The 24182-nt window shown below is 55.9% G+C and overlaps 1 protein-coding gene across 3 annotated transcripts; it reads right to left on the bottom strand.

Moving 5' to 3' along the window:
- Nucleotides 1–201: 201 nt before the first annotated feature.
- EML2 (EMAP like 2) lies at nt 202–24182 on the bottom strand. 3 transcript variants are annotated; one of them, XM_039247800.1, is made up of 22 exons: nt 23996–24182; nt 21249–21467; nt 21034–21157; nt 20754–20858; nt 18816–18844; nt 18044–18173; nt 14458–14607; nt 13853–13922; nt 13646–13756; nt 12578–12673; nt 11920–12054; nt 10952–11051; nt 8160–8314; nt 7884–8009; nt 6271–6402; nt 4065–4132; nt 3703–3791; nt 3383–3480; nt 2872–2959; nt 2022–2117; nt 953–1083; nt 202–614 (listed from the first exon to the last, which is right to left on the bottom strand). In XM_039247800.1, the coding sequence occupies exons 1-22, from the start codon at nt 24165–24167 to the stop codon at nt 489–491; spliced, it is 2550 nt and encodes an 849-aa protein (XP_039103731.1). In that variant the 5' UTR covers nt 24168–24182; the 3' UTR covers nt 202–488. The 3 variants fall into 3 exon arrangements, with proteins under 3 accessions (XP_039103731.1, XP_039103740.1, XP_039103749.1); XM_039247809.1 differs by lacking the exon at nt 23996–24182 and adding an exon at nt 22361–22385; XM_039247818.1 differs by lacking the exons at nt 20754–20858; nt 21034–21157; nt 21249–21467; nt 23996–24182 and adding an exon at nt 19353–19406.

The following is a 24182-nucleotide window of genomic DNA, read 5'->3' as shown; positions in this document are numbered from 1 at the left end:
TCTTTCGGTCCAAGTTAGATCACGCTCGGCTTCCGTCGATCTCAAAGACCAATAAAGACCTAAGTGATGGTCCCTCGTCACACACCCCGCCTCATACACATGCTTAAAGACACTGAATCTGTGGAGACAGACAGACAGACACATACACACACACACACACACACACACACACACAAACACACACACACCCTCACACTCTACTTCAGTGCATGTGTCTTTATTTCTTGATGATATAAAAGAATAAACTTAAAAAAACACTCCAAACCAAACACCTTAATGGCTCCCCCAAAGCGATGACCCCTCTTCCCACCCCCGATAAATAGAGACTTCTGTCGGTCTACCCTCCCACCCCCATAACCCCTCTGCTAATAGACATACTCTGGGTATATATTACTCTACTCGGCAATAGACATCTCCCGAAAATAGAATTCCCACCCTGTCGCCTGACTCTACCCTGGCCCCACGTGCCCAGGACTCTCGTCCCCACTTCAGACCACCCGCCATTGCAGCACACTGGTGTCCTTGCCCCCTGTGGTCAGGGCCACGCTGTCATCCCACAGGAAGGCCACATTTGTCACGTGGCTGCTATGTCCGCCATATTTGTGGCTGAGGGCCTGTGATAGGGAAAGAAAGAAGTGAAAGAAGGTGATCTGTCTTGTTCCTGGCTGTATCCCCTGCCCTGTACCAGGCACACAGGAGGTGCTCAAGCAATATTTCTTGCATTAATAGGAATCAAACCACCAAAGCTTCCAGAATCGCAGAGACTCAGAGCAGCACGTTAGCACTCGAGGCTCTGAAATTTACCAACTTTTAGGTTAAAAATGAGCCTCGGGCTCAAGCCACCGCCCTCTCCTTGTATAGATGGGACAACTGAGGGCTGGAGAGTGCCGGCTCAGTCTTGCCCATGGTGACGCTTACCGCCACCCTGCCAGCCCCCCCCAGGGGGACTCACCCGGGGCTGACAGCAGGGGTAACTAAACAGGTGGACTTTGCCAAAGTCGTCGGCTGAAACCAGCAACTTCCCATCGTGGGAGCGGGCCACGGCGTTGATGTCAGTACCATCCACTCCCTCAGACCAGATCCCTGTGGGCAAGATGAGGGGTGGGTGGTGGAGAGATGTCACCTGGGCCCAGGGACCCCTGAAGTGAGCAGGCCCCAGCCTCCCTGACTTCTTCCTACCTAGCTGGTCTCTAGCCAGGAGTAGAACTGGGATGATCTTTTGTAAATGTGTACCCGACCCTGGTCCTCCACCGCTCCAAACCCTTCTGTGGCTCCCCGGTGGCCTCAGAGAAAGCCTGGGCTTCCTAGAATGACCCCTAAATTCTGCCTCACCTGGTCCGCCACACTGCTCCAGTCCTGTCCTCCCTACTGCTCCCCGTGAATTCCGCAATAATTTAGCCATCCTGCCTCCTTGGATTTCTCCAAATGCCAAGTTCTATGCCACCTCCAGGCTTTTGGTACACGGTACGATTTCCTGTCCTAGGGACTGCTTTCCTTCTTCACTGCTTCCTCATCCTCCAGGTCCAGCTTCGATATCCCCTCCTCCAGGAAGCCCTCCTTGACTCCCTCCCAGGCTGGGGCCAGATGCCAGCCCAGACTACTCGGGGTAGTCTGGGGACAGGTCTGTCTCCTCCACTGCACTGTGAGGCTCATGACGGCAGAGCCAGGGCTGTGGTGGTCACTGCCGTGCGCCCACACTGACCAGCGCAGGGCTGGGCACAGAGGTGCTCGGGGAGTATGCACTGGCTGCAGCAATGCCTGAACGAATGGGAGGCTGGGACGCCGGGGGTGTGAACGTCACTGGGCCAGGCCCCCCCATGCATTGGTCTCAATTCATCAGAGCTCTAAGGGCCCTAGGCCATCATCTCGCCCTGCTCTTCCTCTGCCCAAAAACCTCCCTGGTGTGTAAAGCAAATCGCCCGCCTCGGGGGATAGCCAACAAGGGACTATGAAGACCAGCAGCGAAGGGTGTTTCTCGGAACTCCTGTCTTCAGTGGGACCTCCCCCATTCCAGAACTTACCGAACACCCCAAATCCCAGGACGCAAGTAGCAGTGGCCCATTCCACATTCCTCACAGCATCTGCTCTAGTGATCTGCTTACAGGTAGCCGGGTCCCCTGGGGCAGAACACAGGGGGAGGGGTTCAGAGCAGAAAGAACTGCTGATGGGGCGCCAGGGAGGGGGTGGCGCTCAGCCGGTTGAGCGTCTGACTCCTGATTTCAGCTCAAGTCACGATGTCACGGTTTTTGAGTCCAAGCCTCACGTCAGGCTCTAGGCTGACAGTGGGGAGCCTGCCTGGGATTCTCTTTCTCTTTCCCTTTCTCTCTCTCTGCCCTTCCCCCACTCCCCAATAAACGTTAACAACAACAACAAAAAAGAATTACTGACTTAACCTATCCATTTTACAATGGGCACTGAAGTACGAGACAGGAGGGGACGGTCCCAGACCTCTCCAGACTTGGCTGAGGGGGTTAGATCCGAGGCGGTGATACCCCAAGGCCTGAGCAGGGGTTAGATCCGAGGCGGTGATACCCCAAGGCCTGAGCAGGGGTTAGATCCGAGGCGGTGATACCCCAAGGCCTGAGCAGGGGTTAGATCCGAGGCGGTGATACCCCAAGGCCTGAGCAGGGGTTAGATCCGAGGCGGTGATACCCCAAGGCCTGAGCAGGGCATCTGCTTAGAGACCTGTGCCCCCCTCCGCAATCCAACCAGGAAGGGGAGGAAATCAGAAGCCAGGAGGCCAATCAGAACAGTCCCTGAATACAGAAGCCGGAGGACAGACTTGGAAGCCTCGCCTCTTGTCCTAGAGGTCAGGGAAGCCTGTGTAAACCGCACACGCACACAGCGAGGCTGGAGTTTCAGCGGACTCACAGTACAGGATCTCGTAGTCCCCGGAGTTGGTGACGAAGCAGCTGCTGTCCTGGGCCCAATCCAGGTGGGTGATAAAGCTGGAATGGCCCTGCGGAGGGGGAGGGAAGGGGTGGAGTTAGAGGCGGAGGGGGCGGGATTAGACCAGGAAAAGCGGAAGGCGAAGTACAGAGGCAGGGTGAGAACACAAGGGAGCTAACGGAAAGGATACACAGCCTTTGGAGCATGGGGGCGGGGCCAGACTACCGGGGGCGGGGCCAGACTGCGATGGGCGGGGCCAGACAGAAAGGGCTTAGAACACAGGGGGAGTTTAGAACGTGGGCAGAGCTAGACACAGAGGGGCTTATAACACGGGGTGGGGGTGGGGTGACGTGTGGGCGGGGCTAAGACTCCTTGTTGTGATCAGGGCAGTCAGTAGAGTGTTGAAGCTGTGCTCCCTTGAAGTAGAAAATTGGTTAATTCTGCGGCCCCTGGTCGGGGTGGCGCCGCGGGCTGGGGGCCACTGCCCACTCACCGAGCACTTGCCCAGGCGGCTGACCTTGCGGCCGCCCTGGTCCACCGTGTACACGTACACCAAGTTGTCGTGGGAGCCCACGGTCAGGTACGCCCCGTCTGGGGGAGGGGGAGGGGGGGCTATGAGGAGGCACCCAGGCTCTAGCCCCTTCTCTCTCAGACTCAGCCCCCCCCTGCTATGCCAGACTCCTCAGCTGTCCCCAGCTCCATCCCCGCTACAGTCGTGGCCCTGCCACACTGGCTCCACTCCTTCCCCCTGCTGGTAACTGAGCCTCAGTCCCCAGGCCTGGCTTCTCCAAGATCCCGCGCCGGGCCGCTCACCTGGAGAGAAGCTGACCACTGAGATCTGTTCATTGCCATCTGTGTGGATAGCCACCAGGTCATGGGTCTCCGTGTCCAGCAGCACCCATCTTTAAGGAGAATGCATGATTGGGGGAGGGGGCGTGAGCTGATCCAGTGGGGGCGCGGGGCGGCAATCTGCGGGGCCTAAGCTTGGGACCCCAGCCAAGATTTGGGAGAGAGGCTGCCTCCAGACGAATACTGAGGGAATAGTCTGGCGAGCAGTCTGTTAAGTGCAGACTCTGTGGGCTCTGGGGACATAGGGGAAGGGGGTTTAGGTGTCCAAGGAAAGTTCTTGGGGGGGGAGGAGAGAAACCCTCCACAAATGCCCAACTCAGCTTTACCTGCCAGTCACGGTGCCCACGGCCAGGACAGAGCCACTGGGGTGGAAGCCAGCAGAGCGGGCAGGGTCCTGAAGAGAGAGAGAGAGAGGAGGCAGGGCTGAGAACTGGGGTCTCCAGTCTATCGGGCCATTCCCCTACCACTGCCGCAGCCACTCCAAAACCATCCTCCTTTTTTCAAAAAAACTGTTTTCTTCTATTTTTTAATATTAAAATTCTTTTAAACTATTTATTCATTTTTGGGAGACAGAGTGTGAGTGGGGGAGGGGCAGAGAGAGAGGGAGACACAGGATCTGAAGCAGGCTCCAGGCTCCGAGCTGTCAGCAAAGAGCCCGATGTGGGGCTCGAACCCACGAACTGTGAGATCATGACCTGAGCTGAAGTCAGATGCTTAACTGACTGAGCCACCCAGGTGCCCCTTTTGAAAATATTTTTTTAAGTGTTTTTTTGTTTCTTTGTTTTGTTCTGTTTGTTTTTGCTTTTGAGAGACAGAGAGAGCACGAGCAGGGAAAGAGAGAATACAGAGAATACAGAGAGAGAGAATCCCAAGCAGGCTCTGCAGGGTCAGCACAACGCCCATTGTGGGGCTCGAACTCACAAAACCATGAGATCGTGACCTGAGCTGAAATCAAGCATTGGATGCATAACTGGGGAGCCACCCAGGTGCCCCCCCAAAGCATCCTCCTTTCCTGTAAGGTGTCAGCTCAAACAGAAAACAGTCCTGCTCTCACTGCAGACTCTAGATCCTATAATACTCCTGGCCTAAATTCTCACAGCTTTATTCATCCGACACTTCCTTGGGTAATTTTCTAGAAGTGGGATTTTGGGGACAAAGGGCAGCCATATTTTATTTATTTATTTTTTTTTAAATTTTTAATGTTTTATTTATTTCTAGGAGAGAGAGAGAGACAGCTTGAGCAGGGGAGGGTCAGAGAGAGAGGGAGTCACAGACTGAAACAGGCTCCAGGCTCTGAGCTGGCAGTCAGCACAGAGCCCGACGTGGGGCTCGAAACCACGAACCGCGAGATCATGACCTAAGCGAAAGTCGGACGCTTAACCGACTAAGCCACCCAGGCGCCCCGAGGGCAGCCATATTTTGAAGGCTTCTGACTGATGATGCCAATTTGCTTTCCATAAAATTCTATCAACTCATCACCAGGTAGGTCCACGTGCCAGTTTCCTCACATCTTTATTAAACACCCGGCAGCGGGTATCACCATTTCTTAAATGTTGGGGGCATTTGGTTGGTTCACAGGCAATAGAGTATCTTGGAATCAGACCCGGGTTCAAAAGGGCTCTGACACTTCCTAGTCACGTGACACCAAATAACCTTCCCTGTCTGAGTCTCGGCTGCCTCATCTGGCAGATGGAGAACATCAATGTGTGTTCCCCAGGATTCTTCTAAAAACAAGATGTAGTTTGCTGGACCCAAATCACAGTGGGACCCTAGCTAGCTGCAAGGGATTCTGGGCAGTGTAGTTTTCCTTAGAACAGCAAGTGCATAAGTAAAATGGCTTACAGGAAGCACTCGGCAAAGTTTGGTTTTGATTAAAATTATACCGCGAAGATCGCCGAGTGATTTTTACCTTACCGAGCCTGCTTCAAGCGGGGATCAGTCATCCCCACTGCCTTGTGGAAGGTACGGGAGGTTAGAAGGACAAAGTGGGTAAAGCGCTAAGCCAGTTCCTCTGGGTATGGCCAGCCGACTGCCGGAATCAGAAAAATCTAAAGGGGGCTCGTTACAAACTGCAGATTTCCGGTCCCAAATGCAGACTTCCTGAATCAGATGCTCTGTGGGCGGGGTTAGGAGTTCTGTGTCTCCGAGGTGCTTTGATGCCAGAATGAGGATTATTACACATGGTAACCCTAGATGCCTCGAGCAAAGCCTCAAAGGCTGGTGTGGGGGATATGCGGCTATGACAATGGCACTGTCTGGAACTCAGTGCTCCTGACACCCCCCCCAACACCCCCCCTCCCCCAACTGCGGCAGGCATTCTGTGACGCCTTCTGGGCTTCCTTCCAGTCAAGAAGCCATGCCTCCAGCCCTTCCAGGCTAGCCTATAAGCACTCAACTCCCTGTATTGAATCCCTTTCTGTTCACCAAGACCAGAAGTGGTTTCCGTTTGGTGCCCTGAGCCCCGACACGCGGAGACAGGCACTTCTGTCAGAATAAGGATGCCAAGCACCTCCCTCCCCACAGTCCCCTTACCTCGATGATCCTACTCCACAGGGGCTGGTGGGACTCCGCACTCCACAGATGCACCAGCTTATCCTGCCCGCACGTCACAAACTGTGCCCGGCTGGGGTGCGTGGCCAGACCCCACAGTTCTTCCACGTGACCCTGGCGGAAAGGGGAGATGGCGGCATGGAGCCCGCCAATCCAGGCCCTCTCCCCACTGAGCCTGGGGCCAGAAAGAAGTGCTGGTCCAGCCCCGGCAACACACGGGGGCCACAGGTGACCTGGAGAAGACCCTTTCCCGTCTGTAGGAGGCTGTGACTGAGCAGGCCCTTGCCCTGGTGTGTGGTGGCTCGAGGTAAATGCTGCCCCTTCTCCCCAGGCCTCTGCGGTTTGCACAACACAAGGCAAGAGACATGATGGGTGGAAGCTGGAGCCTTGCCCGCCTTGAGTCGGGGGGTGTCCAGAAGGCTGTGGGATCCCATGGGGGGTGCTCGGCCTGGCGAATCTGACCTCAGATCTCTCTTACTGACGGGACAGGTGACCTCTCCCTGGATCCTCAGTTTAATCTTCTGTAAAATGGGGACACTGTTGTGCTCACTCGAATCATGGATGGAAAGTGTCCGAGGCAAGTACAAAGCACTCACAAAAGGGAGGTGGCTATTATTATTATCATTATTAATATGTATACTAATAATGTACTATTGAATAACCATGAACGCTGACAAGAGACTTGTTGATATTAGTATATCGATTCATGGTACTAATAAGGCTCTAATGATATATTAACCTATTCGTAAGATAATCAACAATATGTAATGTTGATACTATTTTTAGGGGTCTCTGAGGTCCCTTCTGGCCTTGGGACATCCAGGAAATCCCTCTAACCCTGGTTTTCTTTCAGGGTCCAGGGAGACCAGAGCTAGAGGGAGACCTAAATGCAGCAGCATGGATCTCAGCTAGCCTGCAAAAGGGAAAAACCCGGAAGGAATGGAGGAATCTGGAAGCCACTGATGAAGGAGTTATTCTGGCCGGGACTTCTGGGCCAGCCACCATTCTCAATGCTGTATATGAACCGACTCATGGGATCCTTACAAACCCCCATGAAGATGGGTTCTGTCACTGCCCCGTTTCTCGGAGGCATAGAGATTGTCTTTCACTTGCCTCATGTCACACAGCTATCGAGCAACAGGGCTGCGATTTCGATCCGGGCAGTCGTGCCCCGAATTCCTGTCCCTGCTGACCAGCCTCCTATACGGTCCCTTGGGCGGGGGGTGGGGGGCTGGAGGGGAGGGGCTGGGGTGTGTGGCCTGTGGCCCGACGTGCATGTGGCCCATGTGATAACCTGCCAGGGCACTTACCAACCGAAATGGACACCACCCTGATCAGAAGGGCAGGGGGCGGCCCGGCTGCGGCGGGGTTCTGGGGGCCCTCTGCCGTGCCAGCTTGTGACTCGTTGGCCTCTGGATCAGGGGGACTTTTGGGACAGGTGTGGGATTCTGGGGTGGGAGCCAGGAAAGGGAAGGCGAGCGGAGTTTGTCAGGCCGGAGGGAGAGGGATGGGGTGGGGAGGTGAGGAGAAATGGAAGGAAGCTGGAAGAGAAGGGGAGAGAGGTGAGGAGGAGGGCAGGTTCAGGAGATGCTCACCTGGACGAGCAATGAGAAGCCTGTGTGGACAGAGCCCTGCAGGATGGAGTTGCGGGTGGTCCCCACATACAGCGTGTCCCCCCGGCCCTCCGCCACAGTGCGCACCGGGCCGAAGTCCTCTGGGACCTGAGGGTGGGGTTGGGGGCATGTGAGTGTAGGACACAGGCAGAGAAGGGGTGAGGGGAAACAAGCTGGGGAGAGGAGGGTCTCCTGGGAGCCCTGGGGTTGGGGGGAGGAGGTCCCCTCACCTTCACATGAGCCTCTCCCCCTCCTCACCTCCACCTCCTGCAGCTTGCTGTAGTCGGAACCCCAGAGGACCACCCGTCGATCACGGCCCCCTCCGGACACCAGCGTCCCGTCCCGCAGGGCGCAGAGCCCAAACACACCGCCGTCGTGGGCACCCAGCACCGCCTGGGTGATGCGGTTCCCACCTGTGGGGGCAAGGAGGGGTGGCCAGGGAGCAGGGATCAGCATGGGGAAGCTGTCCCTGTACTGACCCCTGAAACACCTCCAACTCTCAATCCTGCGCTTAACCATTCACCTACCTTTCTTTCTATGCACTCTTTCACCCACCTGCCCGCTGTCCATCCATTCAAATACTTTATCGTCCATCCGTTAAACCATCTCAACGAACATCTACCCAGCCACCCAGCCACTTGTGATCCATCCACCCACTCACCCATCCATCCACCCACTCACCTACCTACTGGTCTATTCCTCCATCTACCTATCTACTCACCCACCCACTCATCCCCTCATCCATCCATCCACCTATCCAATCCACGTACCCACTCATCCAGTCCCTCCACCCATCCACCCACCCATCCATCCATCCTTCCATCCATCCATCCATCCATCCATCCATCCATCCATCCATCCACGGACTCACCCACCCATCCAATTGATCTATCCATCTATCATTCATTCATCCATCCATCATCCATCCATCCAATTGATCAATCCATCCATCTATCCGCCTGCCCACCTGCCCATCTAATCTATCCAATCCAATCCATCCATCCATCTACCCACCCACCCATCCAATTGATCCATCCATCCATCACCCATCTATATACTGATCCACCCACCCATTCACCCACCTCTCATCCATCCATTCACCTCTTTCATCCAACTACTCATTCACTAGTCAATTCATCCCTCCACCCAAACATCCTCCCATTTTCCAATCCATCTACCCATTCAGCTTCTACTCACTCATCTGTCAATCTGACCAACCATCCATTCATTCATCCATCAACCCATCCAATCAACAGCTGTGTAACTAGCATTTATTCTGGGCCCAGCTTCAGGCCGGATGATGCTGGGAACAGAGTGGTGACCAAGACAACCTCAGATCTTGCCTTCACGGGGTTCACAGTCCAATTTCAGAAACAGACCTATCACCGGTCAGTGAAACCCAAGGTGGTTGGGGCTAGGATAGGGAAAGCCAGGAGACTGTGGGGTTAAGATACCCCACCTGGTAAGGTCAGGGAGGGCTTCCTGAAGGAGAAGACAGCTGAGCAGGGACCTGAAGGGATGAGCAGGAGTCAGCTAGGCCAACAGAGGGTGGGAAAGTGCTGCAGGCAGAAGGAATGATGTGTGTAAAGGAAAGAGAGTAGGCGAGAGCATGCACTATTTAGAGAGCTGTAGAAAAGGGTCAGACTTCCATTGGGTTCTGGAATTTGAGGAGGCAAGATAATAAAGGCCAAGGACCAGGAAGGAGGCTGGGGCAGGGACTCAGAGGAACAGTCGTCAACTCACATGTGGTTGCCACACGTCCACCTATCATTCTGTCCACTGGAATTTCCAACCACCCCCCAGCCCTTCGGGATGGACCCAGTGATGGGTCTAGGGATACGGAAATGAGTCAAACCGAGTCTCTGCCCTCAGAGAGCTCAGTCTCCTGGGAAAGGACACAATGCCAGTTATTCAGAGCTTATCCTCGGCTGTCTAATTGCAAGGGAAGCGCTGAGCCAGCCAGGTCCCCCATGAGCCTATGGCTTCGCATCTGTGAAATGGGAAGAATATTCAGCGCACCCTTGAATAAGGAGCATAACTGGGGCGTCTGGGTGGCTTAGTCAGTTAAGCATCCGACTTTCGCTTAGGTCATGATCTCACGGTTCGTGGGTTCAAGCCCCGCGTCGGGCTCTGTGCTGACTCCCTCTCTCTGACCCTCCCCTGCTCACACTGTCTCTCTCTCCTAGAAATAAGTAAAAATATTAAAAAAAAAAAAAAATAAGGAGCATAATGTATGTGAAAGCAAACGTACCCAGGCCAAAAAACTCACTGATTTGTTCATGCCATCCATCTGCTGGGACAACCCACTTATTCCTTGATTCATAATTCACCCAAAGGCTGGGGCAAGCTTATATCCACCCCATTAGCCTTTGCTGGGACATCACATTAGTCCATTGGTTGGGTCAGCCATTTATTCATTTCTTCATCCATCCGTTTGGCTAGGACAGTCAACTCATGTACTCATTCAGCCATCAATCTACTTCCTGAAACAATCCATTCTTCATAATATATCAATCCATTGGCTGAGGTAACCATTCATTCATTCACTCACTCATTCATTCATTCATTGCTTTATGGACCCACTGCCTGGGAAAAGACCTCTTCATTTATTAGCCCCACATCCACCATGGGGACAAGCATTCATTCATTTAGTTGTTCAGTCACCTAATCGTTCACCATTAAGGAGGACAGTACATTCACTCATTCAATCTTCCAGTCACCGAGTAGGACAGCCCCTTCATTCACTCACTGCCTTATTCATTGATTCTCTGGGACAAACTACCTCTCTATCCACCCACACTGGGTTAATCAGTTAATTCATTTATAATTCAAACTTGATCGCCACCACAGGATTTGCAGAGGACAAGGGTGGAGAATAAGTCAAGATTTCATGGAGGTGGGGGTACTGGAGCTGAGCCTTGATGGGGGTTGAGGAATTAGATAAGTAAGAGTTTAGCCCATTTTATCATACGTTCAGGTCAGAGGAAGGCTCAGCCAAAGGGGGTGAGGGAGGGCTGGCATGGGGACCAAACAGATGGAGTGACACTGACCTTTGCCCCAGACATAGAGGTTCCCCCCAGAGTCCCCGGTGACCACATCGCCACCCTCCAAAAAGGTCACACACAGCACATACTTCGGTTTCTCGTGTTTCTAAGGTGGGGGAGAAGGGGAAGGTATCAGAAGGTTGCTGAACCAGGCCCCACCCACCAGCCAGGACCGTGGTCCAGGGGATCCCCTCCATGATTTCGGGCATGAGGCCCATTGTGCGGCACCCCCATCTCCAACCCGCCTCCACGCATTGCTCGTGTAGCCTAGAGCTTCTGACCACACTGTCCTGGACACACTTCCTGCCTCCTCTCTGACTCTTCTCTGTCCTTTCTCTGCCCTTGGGTCCCCCCTCTCTCTGTCCCTGGCTGTCCCGTCTTTGTCACTGGGTCTACAGCCCTCTCCTGGGTTTCCTCCTTTCTGTCCCCACTCTCCCCCTCTCTCCTCCCCTCTCCTTCCCCATCCTCTATCTCAGTGTCTCTCTCCCTGCCTCTCCCCACCCTCCCTCAGTATCTCTGTCTCATCTTCATCTATGCCTGGTGTTCTCCAGGCCTTTTTGGGGTGGAAGCCCCAATTCTCACCAAAGGCAGGCGAGCCCTGTCAGAGGGGCCCCTGCGTCTTCTCTCCCAGGCCCTCCACTTCCTGCTCAGTGTCTGTCTGCCTCGGTGCGCATCTCTTTCGGCCAGTCGGCCTCTGACTTCCGTGTTTTTCCACATTATTGACAAGCACAACACTCCTTATTGAGCATTTACTATCTGCTAGGAGCTACTATGCTCTTCATCCCGCTGAATCCTCACAACTTGAAAGAGTTCAGGATTTTCCTCATGCGATGGGATAAGGAGACTGAGACCCCAGCAGAGGTTCAGCATCCTCACAATCTGGGACCCTCTGGGACCCTCTGTTTTGTTGTCTGCCTGGGTATCCCTGCATGCCTCCTTCAGGGCCAGCCTGTCCCCACACCCCACGCACTCACCTCAAAGAGCCCCTGCCGTTTGCTCAGGCTGCCCCCCTCCAGACTCCAGAAGTAGATGTGGGATTTCCCGCAGGTGATGAGCACAGTGGGGTCTGTGGGGTGGAAGGTGGCCACCAGGACAGCCTCGTTGGAGCACTTTGGAGAGTGGGGGAGATTCGGAATGAGGACCTCAAAGCCACTAGGGCGACTCCGTGTAGGATCGCCCTATACAGCTGCATAAGTTGTGCACTGCACAACGTACTTGCCTGTGTCTTTATTATACAGGCAAGCTAAAGTACTGGAGGCAGGGCCAGCCAGCAAAGCATTATTGCCACCTTCGTCAACATGACAGCTGACCTTGGAGAGCCTCAATTCTGTATCAGGTGCAGCTCTGAGCATTTTACCCATTAACTCCTGTACTCCTCAAAGCACTCTGTGAGGTACGGCTCATTAGTGTCCCCTATTACAGGTGAAGTGAGGCTCAACGAGGGGAAGTCACTTGCCTTAGGCCACACAGCCAGGTAAGAGTCAAGTCCAGAATCAACGCACATAGGTCTGACTCCAGAGCCCAGCTTCTCAACCACTAAGTCTCTGTCCCCCAACTGTGGGCCCCAGTCCAGAGATCCAACCAGTCCCATAGAGGCACCCCAACGAGAGGGGATGAGAGCAGTCACCCCACCTTGCCATCCACCACCTTGGCCTCCTTGGCCCAGTCCCACACGGAGAGCATGTGATCGTTCGATTCATCCACTGCACAGAGCAGGTTGCCCCCATTCTAGAAGGAGGAGAGAGGAGAGGGGGGCCAGAGAAGGTGGGTCAGAACCCATCCCTTCAATGCTCTGCCCACAGGGGAATTCCCTACTCAGGCCTGTTTTAAGATTGTCAAAGCCATGCACGAATCCGAAAGGGTTTCTAGAACTTTCTTTCTGACATGACTGGTCCCTAAGAAATTCATCTTGTTTACCCTCAGTTACTATTTCTCTGCAGGAACCCTGAGCCCATCTAATCTGCATTTTTATAGGAAATGACTTTTAGGCACACAAAATGAAACAATTGAGGGGCGCCTGGGGGGCTCAGTCGGTTAAGCGTCCGACTTCGGCTCAGGTCATGATCTCACGGTTCGTGAGTTCGAGCCCCGCATCAGGCTCTGTGCTGACAGCTCAGAGCCTGGAGCCTGCTTCGGATTCGGTGTCTCCCTCTCTCTCTGCCTCTCCCCTGCTCACTCTCTGTCTCTCAAAAATGCGTAAATGTTAAAAAAATTTTTTAAATAAAAACGAAATGAAGCCCACCCGTCACAGACTTGGATGTGGCAGGAAACGGGCCATTGCTCTGCAAATTCCTAAAGGCTTACTACTCTCCATTTCTGTGCTTATCTCGCCCAGAGCTGCCACCGCCCATCCTGCCCACACCAGGTCCAGGCCGGCCCAAGGAACCACGAGGCCCTACAAGGACCTTTCTCGAAGGAATGTGGGTGCCAATAATGCAACCAGCATGACCAATCACTGAGGAGTTCGTCCGGGGGCAATCAGGACACGTGGGCGCCCCTCATAAGGGCTAACGGGGCAGCCCTGGAAGGTCACCAAGGCTTGGCCTGCGAGGGGGCGTGGCCTATACCGGTGACGTCACCGTTCAGGCACGGGGTGGGGGGGGCCCCCATCCCATAGCAGGAGTGGGCGGTGGGGGAGGTGAAGGCAGACTCCTGACTTTGGAGGAGGGGACAGGCGAAGGGTCCCGGCGCAGGACTCACGGATTTGGAAAAGCCCACACAGCACACAGCTCGGTCAAACACCCCCAGGCCCAGCACGTGTAAGGTGGAGAGGGAGACTGAGTCCCAAATGCGCACGTGGGGTGGTAGTGGCTGCAAGGAAGAAAGAGGCCTGTTACCTGGGGGGCCAGGCTGGCTGCTCTCCCCACCCCACCCCAGGCTCCAGCCCCACTGCCTCCAATCTGTTACCTTCCCCTCCTTAGTGGTGCCTGCGACCTGTCCGGTGGCAATGGTGACCATGTCAGGGTGCACAGCCAGGCTGAGAGAGAGGACAGATGGACAGGGCTCAGTGGAAAGGACAGGCTTCACCGCGCGGGGCAGGGGGGGGGGGCGGACTCCTTTAACAGGCTGAAGTCACAATGCCTGGCTATTCCCCCCACAGGTTGGTTGAATGAGTTCTTTGGCCAATAAACATCCATCGAGTCCTTCCATAACAATAAAGAGGGTACTCTCCAGGTCGGCCTGGGGTCTCTTATCTCAGATGCCCGAGGGCTCAGGCCTGTACCCAAGTGGTGGCCAGATGGGCGCAGCCATTCAAAGGGGGCTCTTGGGATCCTGTGGGATCGTCCGGGGGCGCCAGCGAGGAGTTTTCAAAAAAAAAAAAAAGTCAAAACTCCAGGCATTTGAGTGAATTTACCGGCCTTTAAAATACTCATAATCAATCCCATATATATATTTTCCCCCCTGAATCCAGCTGGTGCGCCAAGCAAAGATCTGGCCGCACTCCCTCCCCCGCTCCCCCCGCGCTACACACCCGGGCCCCGCCCCCAACAGCAGCCCCTCCCAGACCTCACCATTTGATGTCATCGTTGTGGCCCAGGTAGTGGCGCTGCCTGTGCTCCTCCACACTGTACAGCACAGCCACGGAGGCCACAAAGTACACTATCTCCCCCGTGGGCAGCAGGTAAAGATTGGCCCGGCAGTCTCGGCCTCGGTAGCCATAGCTGCAAATGCCCGGGGGCCGGTTAAGGAGCCTGTGTTGCATTGCACGCCGACTCAACACCTGCAGTTAGGTTTCCTGGAATTGTACTCAGACCCTGTGGCAGGGTGGGAGGGGGTTGATGGTACCCCCCCCAATATGTCCATCAAACTATTAACCCCCGGAATCTGTGATTATGACCTTGCTTTGAAAAGCGAGTCTTTGGGGCGCCTGGGTGGCTTAGTCGGTTAAGCGTCCGACTTTCGCTTAGGTCATGATCTCGCGGTTTGTGGGTTCGAGCCCCGCGTCGGGCTCTGTGCTGACTGCCAGCTCAGAGCCTGGAGCCTATTTCAGAGTCTGTATCTCCCTCTCTCTCTGACCCTCCCCTGCTCATGCTCTCTCTCTCTCTCCTAGGAATAAATAAAAATATATAAAAAAAAAAAAAAAGAAAAGCGAGTCTTTGCAGATATAATTAAGGATCTCAACATGAGATTATCGTGGATTATCTGGGTGGGCCCCAAATCCAATGTCGGATACCCTTATAAGAGACAGAGAGGAAAAGGTACGCAACATTGCAGGGGTGTAGGTGAAAATCAGAGGTTGACTGTAGTGATGTGGGGTGGCTACAGGCCAAAGCACCCCAGGGCTCCCAGCAAGCCACCAGACGCTAGGGGACAGACACCGAGCAAATTCTCCTCCAGAGCCTCTGGAGGCAGCATGGTGGGCCTGCTGGAACCTTGACTTGAGGCTGCGAGAGAACATTTTTCTGTTTTAAGCCACCAAGCTTGCAGCGATTTGTTATAGCTGCCACAGAACGCTAATACAACCTCCCTCTTCCCTCCAGAAGCATCCTGTTAATACTAAGTTAGCCCACATCTGCTCAGAACCTTCCCGTGGATTCCATCTCACTCAGAGCAAAAGTCAAAATCCTTACGAAAGCCCAGGCGTGAGGCCTGGCCTGGCCTGGGTCGGATGCCTCATTCCTCGGTCAGGCTCCATTCACACTGGTCTTCTGCTCTCTGCTCTCACCTCAGGGCCTTTGCACTTGCTGCTCCCGCCACCTGAGTACTCCTCCCCTTCATCTCTCCATGGCTCCCTTACCTCCTTCAGGTCCCTGCTCAACTGGCAGCATCTCAGAGAGGCCTTCCCTACCCATTCTATCTAAAATTGCAAACTCAGGCGTCCTCCCTGCCCCCGCCCCCCTCCCTCGCTCATATTTCTGTCATATATGCATCAGAATCTCACACGGTTTAACTTGGCGTAACATGGCTTAACTGTCGCCCCAACTAGAGTATCTGCTTCAGGAGTGCAGAGACCTTTGTCCATTTTGTTCCCTGCTCTATCCCTTGAGCCCAGCGCCGGGGACAGAGAAGGCACAGGAATTCGGCATCTGATGAATGAACGGCTGACCCTCCTCTGTTCAGAACTTTCCGTGGCTCCTCCCACTGGCCTGGCAGGCCCCACCCTGCCCCAACAGGGCCTCTGCCCTCCTGTGCTCTCTGATCTTGCACTTCCTCAAAATGCCAAGATCTTTAGTGTAGGCCTGGGCACTGGCCTTTCCCGTTGCCTAGTACATTCCACCTGGTCACCTCCTCGGAGCAGCCCTCATGCTCACCTCCACTGGCCTCACATCGCTTAATAATTACCTGGTTAATTTGTTAACTGTTGCTATTCCCCAATGAGGCTGTATGTTCATTCATGCTTATTTCGCCTCCTCTGGGAAGCCCTCCGTGATCCCCAGAGCTGGGGCAGTTGCCTTCCTGGGTTCCCCCATCCCACCCCTGCTCGCTGTGGGTTGTCACTGCCAAAGGGTCTGTCCCCACACTGGATTGGGAGCCCAAGGAAGCCGGGCTGTCGTGGTGATTCCTGGGGGCCCAGCCCATGGCTCCAGATGTTCAGAAAACATCTGAATAAATGCTGCTAGACGTGTCTATCGACCCCCCAGAAACGGTTCTGCTTTGCAGTCATTTCGGAGGCGGGGCATCAGAGGCCCACACTGATTTTTGCAGTCATGGCTGGTCCAGCCCCGCCCAACAGCGGAACGTGCTTTGATTTTCACGGCTGTTTACAGCTCTCTCTCAAAAAGAGAGGGGCGGAAGGGGCGCCTGGGTGGCTTAGTCGGTTAAGCGTCCGACTTTCGCTTAGGTCATGATCTCGCGGTTCGTGGGTTCGAGCCCCGCGTCGGGCTCTGTGCTGACTGCCAGCTCAGAGCCTGGAGCCTATTTCAGAGTCTGTGTCTCCCTCTCTCTCTGACCCTCCCCTGCTCACGCTGTCTCTCTCTCTCCTAGAAATAAATAAAAATATTTTAAAAAAGAGAGAGAGAGAGGGGCAGAAATCAAGGCCAAAAGAAGAGGACAGGGCCCGGGTCCCAAGGCTGCTGATCTGGAAGAAGCATGGGCCCCCGAGTCAAGCATTCTTGCCCCAGATGTGCTCTGACTCCCGAGGACAAGGCTTAGTCCTTTCTCTGGGACTCAGTTCGGCCACCCAGATAGTGAGGGCAATAATTCCCAACCTGCAGGCTTCGGAGGGCTCTGGGAGGTCGGGAGTTGTACAAATACACTCTCAGTGCGAGAAAAGAGAAGGGTTGTATCATGCACTGTGTTTACACATAAAAGAATTCAGAACGGTGCCCAGCATCTAAGTCCTCAATACCGCGTAGTTATTATGTGATCAGTTCCTATTTGCGGGGCTCACAAAACGAGCTCAGCACCTTTACACCTCGTTTCTCAGCACTATGGCTCCGAAATTATGAAACCCACTTTTCGGAGGGCACAGCTGAGGCACAGAGACATGAGGTGACTTGTCTGGGGTCACACAGCCAGCCAGAGGGCGGGCTGGGGTGTCAATCCAGGTCTCCCAGGCTCCAAAGACAGGGTCCCTAACCATTTCCAACTGCCCCTGTTTCTCAGACACACCTAGCTCGCTCCAGCCACAGAGCCCTCATACCTACCATGCCCTCTGTCTGGAACGTTCTCCTTCTAGCTCTTTCTATGCTGGCTCCTAACTGTGCGGCTCACAGCTCAAATGCCCCCTCCTCAGGGAAGCAGAGTGACTCTTCTTACATGACCTTAAGATCCCGTGTTCCCAGCATTTAGTACTTAGCCAGAATTACCTTGTTTATTTAATCACTGGCTTCTGTTATCATCTCTCTCCCCTCCTTTAGAAGGTGAGGCCCAAGTGACCAGGGCTGGACTACAGAGGAGAATCTGACATATGGAAGGCACTCAGCAAACATTTGCTACTTTAGTGAGTCATAAAAGGTCATTTCAACGCACCTGCTTTCCTCTGCTCCATCCTGACTCCGGGGTCATCCGGACCCCTCAGGCCACAGGGGCCTGCAGATGCCACCTGACTCAGTGCAAAGACCCTCTCTCCCGCTGAAGTCACCCACCAGAAGGGCGTTTGTCCCCTCCAGACTGGGGGATCGGGGCGGGGAGGAAGGAATTATGGCAAAAGGATACACCCAGTCCAGCTTCAGGCGGCTGGAAGGCAGCTCGGAGCGGGCGTCGAGGCTGTAGGTGGGTGCCAGCTCGTCGGGAATCAGCATAGGCACAGGGCGCCCCCTCAGGAACATTTTCACGGAGCCCTCCTCTGCCAGGACACCCCCAGAGGTCAGGCGCCGCCACCAGCTCACAGCCCTACTCCCTCTCCCCTTCAGGCTTCACTTTTTAACAAATGCGTGGAGGGGAGCCTGAGTGTCTCAGTCGGTTAAGCGTCCGACTTCGGCTCAGGTCATGATCTCACGGTTCGTGGGTTCGAGCCCCGCATCGGGTTCTGTGCTGACAGCTCAGAGCCTGGAGCCTGTTTCAGATTCTGTGTCTCCCTCTCTCTCTCTGCCCCTCCCCCACTCGTGCTCTGTCTGTCTCAAAAATAAATTTAAAAATTAAAAAAACAACAACAAATGTTTGGAGAGGCGCCTGGGTGCTCAGTCGGTTAAGCGACCGACTTCCGCTCAGATCATGATCTGTGGTTCTCAAGTTTGAGCCTGGCGTCTGGGCTCTGCTGACAGCTCAGAGCCTGGAGCCTGCTTCAGATTCTGTGTCTCCCCGTCTCTCTCTGCCCCTCCCCTGCTTGTGCTCTGTCTCTCTTTCTCTCTCTCTCAAAAATAAATAAAAATATTTAAAAATTTTTTAATGCATGGGGAAACTGAGGCCAGAGAGGCAAAGGGTCAACAGCCATGCCTCCTGACCTCCAGCCATCCCCAACCAAGCTGCTCCTCCTCTCCCCACTCACCCATGCTGAAGATAACTTCTTTGGTTTTGCTGTCAGGAAAGGGGGAGAAAAAGCACCCTAATTAGCAGGCAGGTCAGAAAAAGGGAGAAACCGCTCCCCGACCCCACCGCTGCCCGGAGGTCTCTGATGAATAATGGGGGCCGAGTAAGGAGCGGAGCGCTGCCTCTCTGCAGGCCGTGTGCTTTGCTCGGTTGATCTTGCAGAGCCTAAGACACAGGCCCAGAGAGGCAGTGATCGCCAAAGATCACACAGCACGAAGTGGCAGGGACGCGATCCTGGAAGACGGGAGACCCTCCCTCCTAATCAGCACCGCTGTCCCAGAGCTCCCCACCCCCCACTCCCACGGTGCCCCAAAACTTCAAGCAGCAAGGGAAGCGGAGAAAGTTTAAGGGAAGGGGCGTGTCTCCACATTCCCTTCGCCGGCGGAAAGGGGTGAAACTCGCGGGCCTGGGTTCCTGGCCTGGGGCTGGGGGGGGGGGGGCCACGGATCCAGGCCCCGGGAGTGCAGCGAGGAGGGGGTCTGTCAAAGGGTCTCACCCGGCTCCAAAACTACTCATGGCGGCGGCTGGCGGAGCTTCGGGGCCGGGGGTGGAGCCGGGACGGGCTCCGCCGCTTCCGGCCCTGGGAGGCGCCCGCGCCGCCGCGCCCTGCCCCGCCCTCCGCGGCCGACCCCGGGAGCCGGCCGGTCACTCTGGGTCCCAGATCCCGGGCTGTGGGGGTCCTGATACCAGGTTCTTTTAGGGGGGACGGCGGAGAGTGTTGTTTGAGGACAGGACTAGGGGGCGTGTCTGCCCGAGTTCAAACCCCAGCTCTGCCCCTTCCTAGCAGTGTGGACAAGCTTGCCCGACCTCGGCCTCGGTTTCCTCTTTGTAAAAATGGGGCTAATAAGAGTACCTACCTCGCGGGGGGATTGCGAGGATTATATTGGTTAACTGGTGTAAAGTGCCTGGAGTAGCGCCTGGCACATAGCGTCGTGTACGTGTTTGCTATTAGTTGAATGGGGTTGAAATGTGTGGTTTTTGACCCAGTTCCTGCCTTAGTTTAGCCCCGGAGCCCACTGCACCTTGACTCCATCCTCAGGTTTTTACTCTGCCCAGGGCTTCAGTGCGGTCCTGCCAGTGTGGGAATTGACCACGCCCAACATTCTGATCACACCCACCTCCCCTTCCGATCCGTCCCCGGAGTTGACTCCCCTCTGGATAACTGACTGCTTCTCCCCGGCCCTCCCCCCGCCTCTGGTCCCGCCAGGCATTCTGACTGTGACCACTTTACCGAGATCCAGTCCCTGACTTGAGTCCCTTCAAGGCTTCCAGGATGGCCCCGCCTCCTGGTGTTTCACCACGCCCCATGTGCCTCTGGTCCCGGACGGCGCTCCAGAGGCGTGTGGCTAGCCTTTGACAAGCCACCAGCCGGTATCGAGCCCAGTGACCCCCCACCCCACGTTCCGATTCTGCCCAGGCTAACACTCTGGCCATGCCCTCCAATCCCAATCATGCCCCTTCCCAATTCCCCTATAGTACCCGCAGAAACCCCTTTGAGGCTTCTGCCCTGGCCGCACCCATGAGGACCTAAAGGGGACTCTTTTTACCTTTGTGGCCACGCCCACAAGCCTGGCTCCTCCCCCCCAATTTCACTCTGGCTCCACCCAAAAGACCCTAACCATTCACCTCCCCGAAGTTCTAGTCCAGCCCCTTAAGGCTTGGCCACACCCCCCAATGTCGGCAGAGCCTTTGCAGGCCTTCCTCTTCGCCCGTGCTCTCTTAAGATTGGTCCCTCCAAGCCTCCGGCACTGTCCCCGCATTCTGAACCAGATGACCTCGCTCTATGGTGTCACCTCGTGGCCTGGGGCATCACCCGAAATCTCCCAGCCCCCTTTTCCACGCCACTCTAGTGTCCCGACCGCACCCTCTGTGACAGGACCCCACCCCAGACACCTACCCTTCCTTTTTGGCGCTGCAGTTGCTGCTAGAAGATGTGGTGCGGCTGCGGGGGTCCTCGCGGCGCACGGAAGCCAGGCGCTCTGGTGACAAGTAGCGGCGGGCACTACGAAGAGAGAGCACATAGTTAGGGCGGAGCCTGTGAGGTTAGCAGGCCAGTGTCATAGGAGGGCGAGAACCTCCTGGCACTTTCCATTGCTGGAGTTCGGGCGCGCGAGCCCATCCCTCGCCCGTATAAACAGCCTCTGTCTCCCACATGGTCTTGGAAGGGGCTGCCTTACCTGCGCCCAGAGGTCGCCTCCTTCTTGGGGGAGGATGGGGAGGTGGCATAGCCGCCCACGCGCCTCGGCGGTCCCGCGCCATTGAGGGGGGTCCTGGTGGGAAGGCCTTTCAAGAGTTGACACACTGGGGGATGGGGTTCCAGGACAGAAGTAGTGAGTGCGAGGTCCGGGTCCTGACCTCACCCCTTCTCATCCCTCCAGCCTAGCAAAGATACCTGAGGCTGTGGTGCCTAAGCGTGGAGGCGCCCGGCCCTTGGGGGTGCCCCTGGCGCGCAGCGCGGCGCCCTGCTCTTCGCACGCCCTCAGGCGACGCAGCGCGTCAGCCAGCGCCGCCTTTAGGACCGCCAGCTCGTCTTCCTGCAGCTGCAGCCGCTGCTCCAGCGCCGACACGCGGTCGTCCACCTCCATGCCGCTCGTGCCCGACAAATTGTCATCTGGAAGGAAGGGTAGCGCTGGCTGCGGAGACCACTCCGGAGCTCCAAGGCCGGAGGGGTGCCCCCCACCCCACCCCTCTCTCCGTTTCCCGAGTGAAAGCGAGGCCGACCACTCCCCTTTCCTCTCCCTCAGCCTGCGGCTGGGACGCTCGAGATGGGCCAGGAAGAGGGTTCCGAGGGGGAAGGAAATCCCCACCGCTGTCAGTCCTTTGCCCCCACACTCCTCTGCCCGCCCTGGAGGTGTGACCTTAGGGAAGTCCCTTACTCTCTTTCTAAGATGCTACGAGTCAGGAACCTCTCAGCTCTGGTTTTTAAGATTCTATGACTAAGATGCTAAATGTCTATGAGTGATATCAGTATTTGTTAAACGAAACCAACTAATTCCTCGTGACACCAACGTTCTGTAATTGATCCCCAACATTCTCTGACGAATCTCAATATTTTATCGTTGGGACTAACGTTCCCTCTCTGTTTCTTGAGACTTTCCAAGCCAAAAGGTGATGCCTGGTCCCTCACCTTCCCATTCTCCCCTCACCACCTGGTTCGACCCCAGAGTCAGCTGCAAGGACAGAGTTTCTGCGGCCCCTAGCGGTAGACTTGGGGGTTGCAGGCAGCGCATCTCAGACCCAGGAGACCCACTGGAGGGAGATGCGGGCCGGGATCTGGCCACCAAACTCTCCATCCCAGCCGGAGCTTCTCTCCTGTTCCTCTCTTTGAGTTCGCTTCTGTGCCCCACGCCCCAGATTCGGCTCCCCCTCTCCTCTCCAGGTCACGGGTACGGGCAAATAACTCCTCCGTCGCCCCCCAAACATACACCTAGCCCATTTCCCCGAAGTGGGAGGAGCGGATGACCGAGGCATCCCGCTCCCCTTCCCCTCCCAGAGCACTCATACCCAGACTCATTGCCGGCAACAACCGAGGAAGACCTGGCTCCCAGCCGGGTGGAAGTAAAGGTGGTATCATTAACAGGGACGGGGCGTGGAGGTCGCACCTGCCATCCCAAGTCGGAAGGCCGCCCCGCCCGTCCGCTGGCTCCGCAGTGCAGCCGTCGGTCCCTCCCCGCCCTCCCCCCCCACCCCTAGCGGCCCAATCGCCAGCCCGGCCTCGCCCGCCCTGCCCCCCACCCGGCGCCTCTGTGGTCCGGTGCCCGGACCTGCAGAGGAAGGTGGGGGCCTCCCGAAGTCGGAGGAAGGGAGCTGTCAGGACTGAGAACTCCTAAGAAGAGGGAATCTCCGGGGTCCTGCTGGTAACACGTTTTCCAAAGGAGGAAGCTAAGAACGGAGGGTGGGGAGGGGTGCCGAGACTCGCTAAAGGTCACACGGCCGATACATGAGGGGCAGGAAGGCCCAGTTGTGCCAGGCCCCCCCTTACCTACCTTTACTGATTCTACCCACCCCCCATCCCCCCCCAAAAAGAGAGACACATATTATAACATTATAGTGAGCTTGCATGTGACAGGTACTCTTCAGGCAAAACACTTAGCAAAACACTGGCTCTTGGCATGCAGAATACAATGAACAATTATCACAGTACCTACTGTTTGAGGCAACTCTAGGAATGGTGGTATTCTATCCATTTTAGGAGGAGGGGCGGAGAAAGGGGATTGACGCCCGAGAGATGAAGTTACTTATGCATGACACACAGCCTTTCCCAGTAGGACACCCAGGCAGAGGCATCCTGCCTCTTAGACAGGCAGAGGGGAACAAAATAAGCATTCGGGTCCTCTGCCAGCTCCCGTGTGACCAGGGGAGTGAGCCCACAAACTGGAAGGTAGTCTCCTCTCGGGGGACCCTGAGTGAAATGGATAGCAGTCACCTTGGTCTTTCAGGACCAGCTGCATCCTTAGGCCTCGGGCTGTCCCCCCTCCCCCTCCCGCCCCAAACTCAAGTCCTTTACTCCCTCCGGAGCACTCCCCCACCCCCAGCCCTTTTGCTCAGAGACCAGCCCTCCGTTTCCACTTCTCCCCTCCCCACTACCCACCCCCTCCATCTGGGCCTGACACAGTGGCCTTTCTGGTAGGAGGAAGGGGTGTCTAGGAAGAAGGGGTGAGTCCTGATGAGTGGGAGTGGCAGGGCCCGACGATCTGCAGGTATAGTGGGGGCTAAATCTTCTGGTCATCCCACCTGGTCCCACACGCTGCGCACGAGCCAACACCAAATCCCACCTCCCCCTAATCTGTCAGTTCCTCTGCCAGGGAGGAGGGGAAGGGTCCCAGAGGATTGAGAGGGGATAGGGCAGAGTTCCAGACCTTCAGGCCTACCCCCTTCGACCCCAAGCTCCTGAAGGTTCTGCCCCCTTCTCTCCATCCAGTCATTTCGGGGAGAAGGGGAGGGTCGAAGAGAGTGGGGGACTGGGATCAGGGTTTTGGGGATCAGAAACCTTGCTCTGGGGTCAGGGTCCACCTAGGGGGAGAGAGGAAGATCTTCAGCAAGGGGCGAGGACGGAGACTTGGGAGGAGGAGGTTGGGGCAGGAGGAAATGGGTCCAGCCCTGGGCGGAGCCAGGGTCGGAACTGAGGAGGGGTCTCACCGTTGCAGTATTGAAGCAGCGACGACGTGTCGTAGAGGCCGCAGAAGGCCGGGCCGCGCTCCGCCATCGCCCCGCCACAGCCACCGCCGGCCCCCCCGGCCCCAGCCTGGGCCCGGTCCCCCCCTCCAGGCCCTGCCTCCCGTTGCCATAGCAACGCCCTTCGTTCCAGCATCCCCGGCTCGGCCCG

This window comes from Hyaena hyaena, unplaced genomic scaffold, assembly GCF_003009895.1.
Source record: "Hyaena hyaena isolate Hyena2069 unplaced genomic scaffold, ASM300989v1 scaffold_9, whole genome shotgun sequence".
Taxonomy (NCBI): domain Eukaryota; kingdom Metazoa; phylum Chordata; class Mammalia; order Carnivora; family Hyaenidae; genus Hyaena; species Hyaena hyaena.
This window is presented reverse-complemented; position numbering and strand designations above follow the sequence as displayed.

Bases quoted from the DNA above. Each gene is read 5' to 3' on its own strand.
- EML2 (XM_039247800.1), bottom strand. From the start codon at position 24,167: ATGCTGGAACGAAGGGCGTTGCTATGGCAACGGGAGGCAGGGCCTGGA. The intron at 18,174-18,815 runs GTGAGTGGGGAG...GTGTCCTGGCAG, and splicing joins AGAAGTTATCTTCAGCATGG to AGGAGGGCTCCGTGAAAATG. The intron at 4,133-6,270 runs GTAAGGGGACTG...CTCTCTCTTCAG, and splicing joins TGTGGAGTAGGATCATCGAG to GACCCTGCCCGCTCTGCTGG.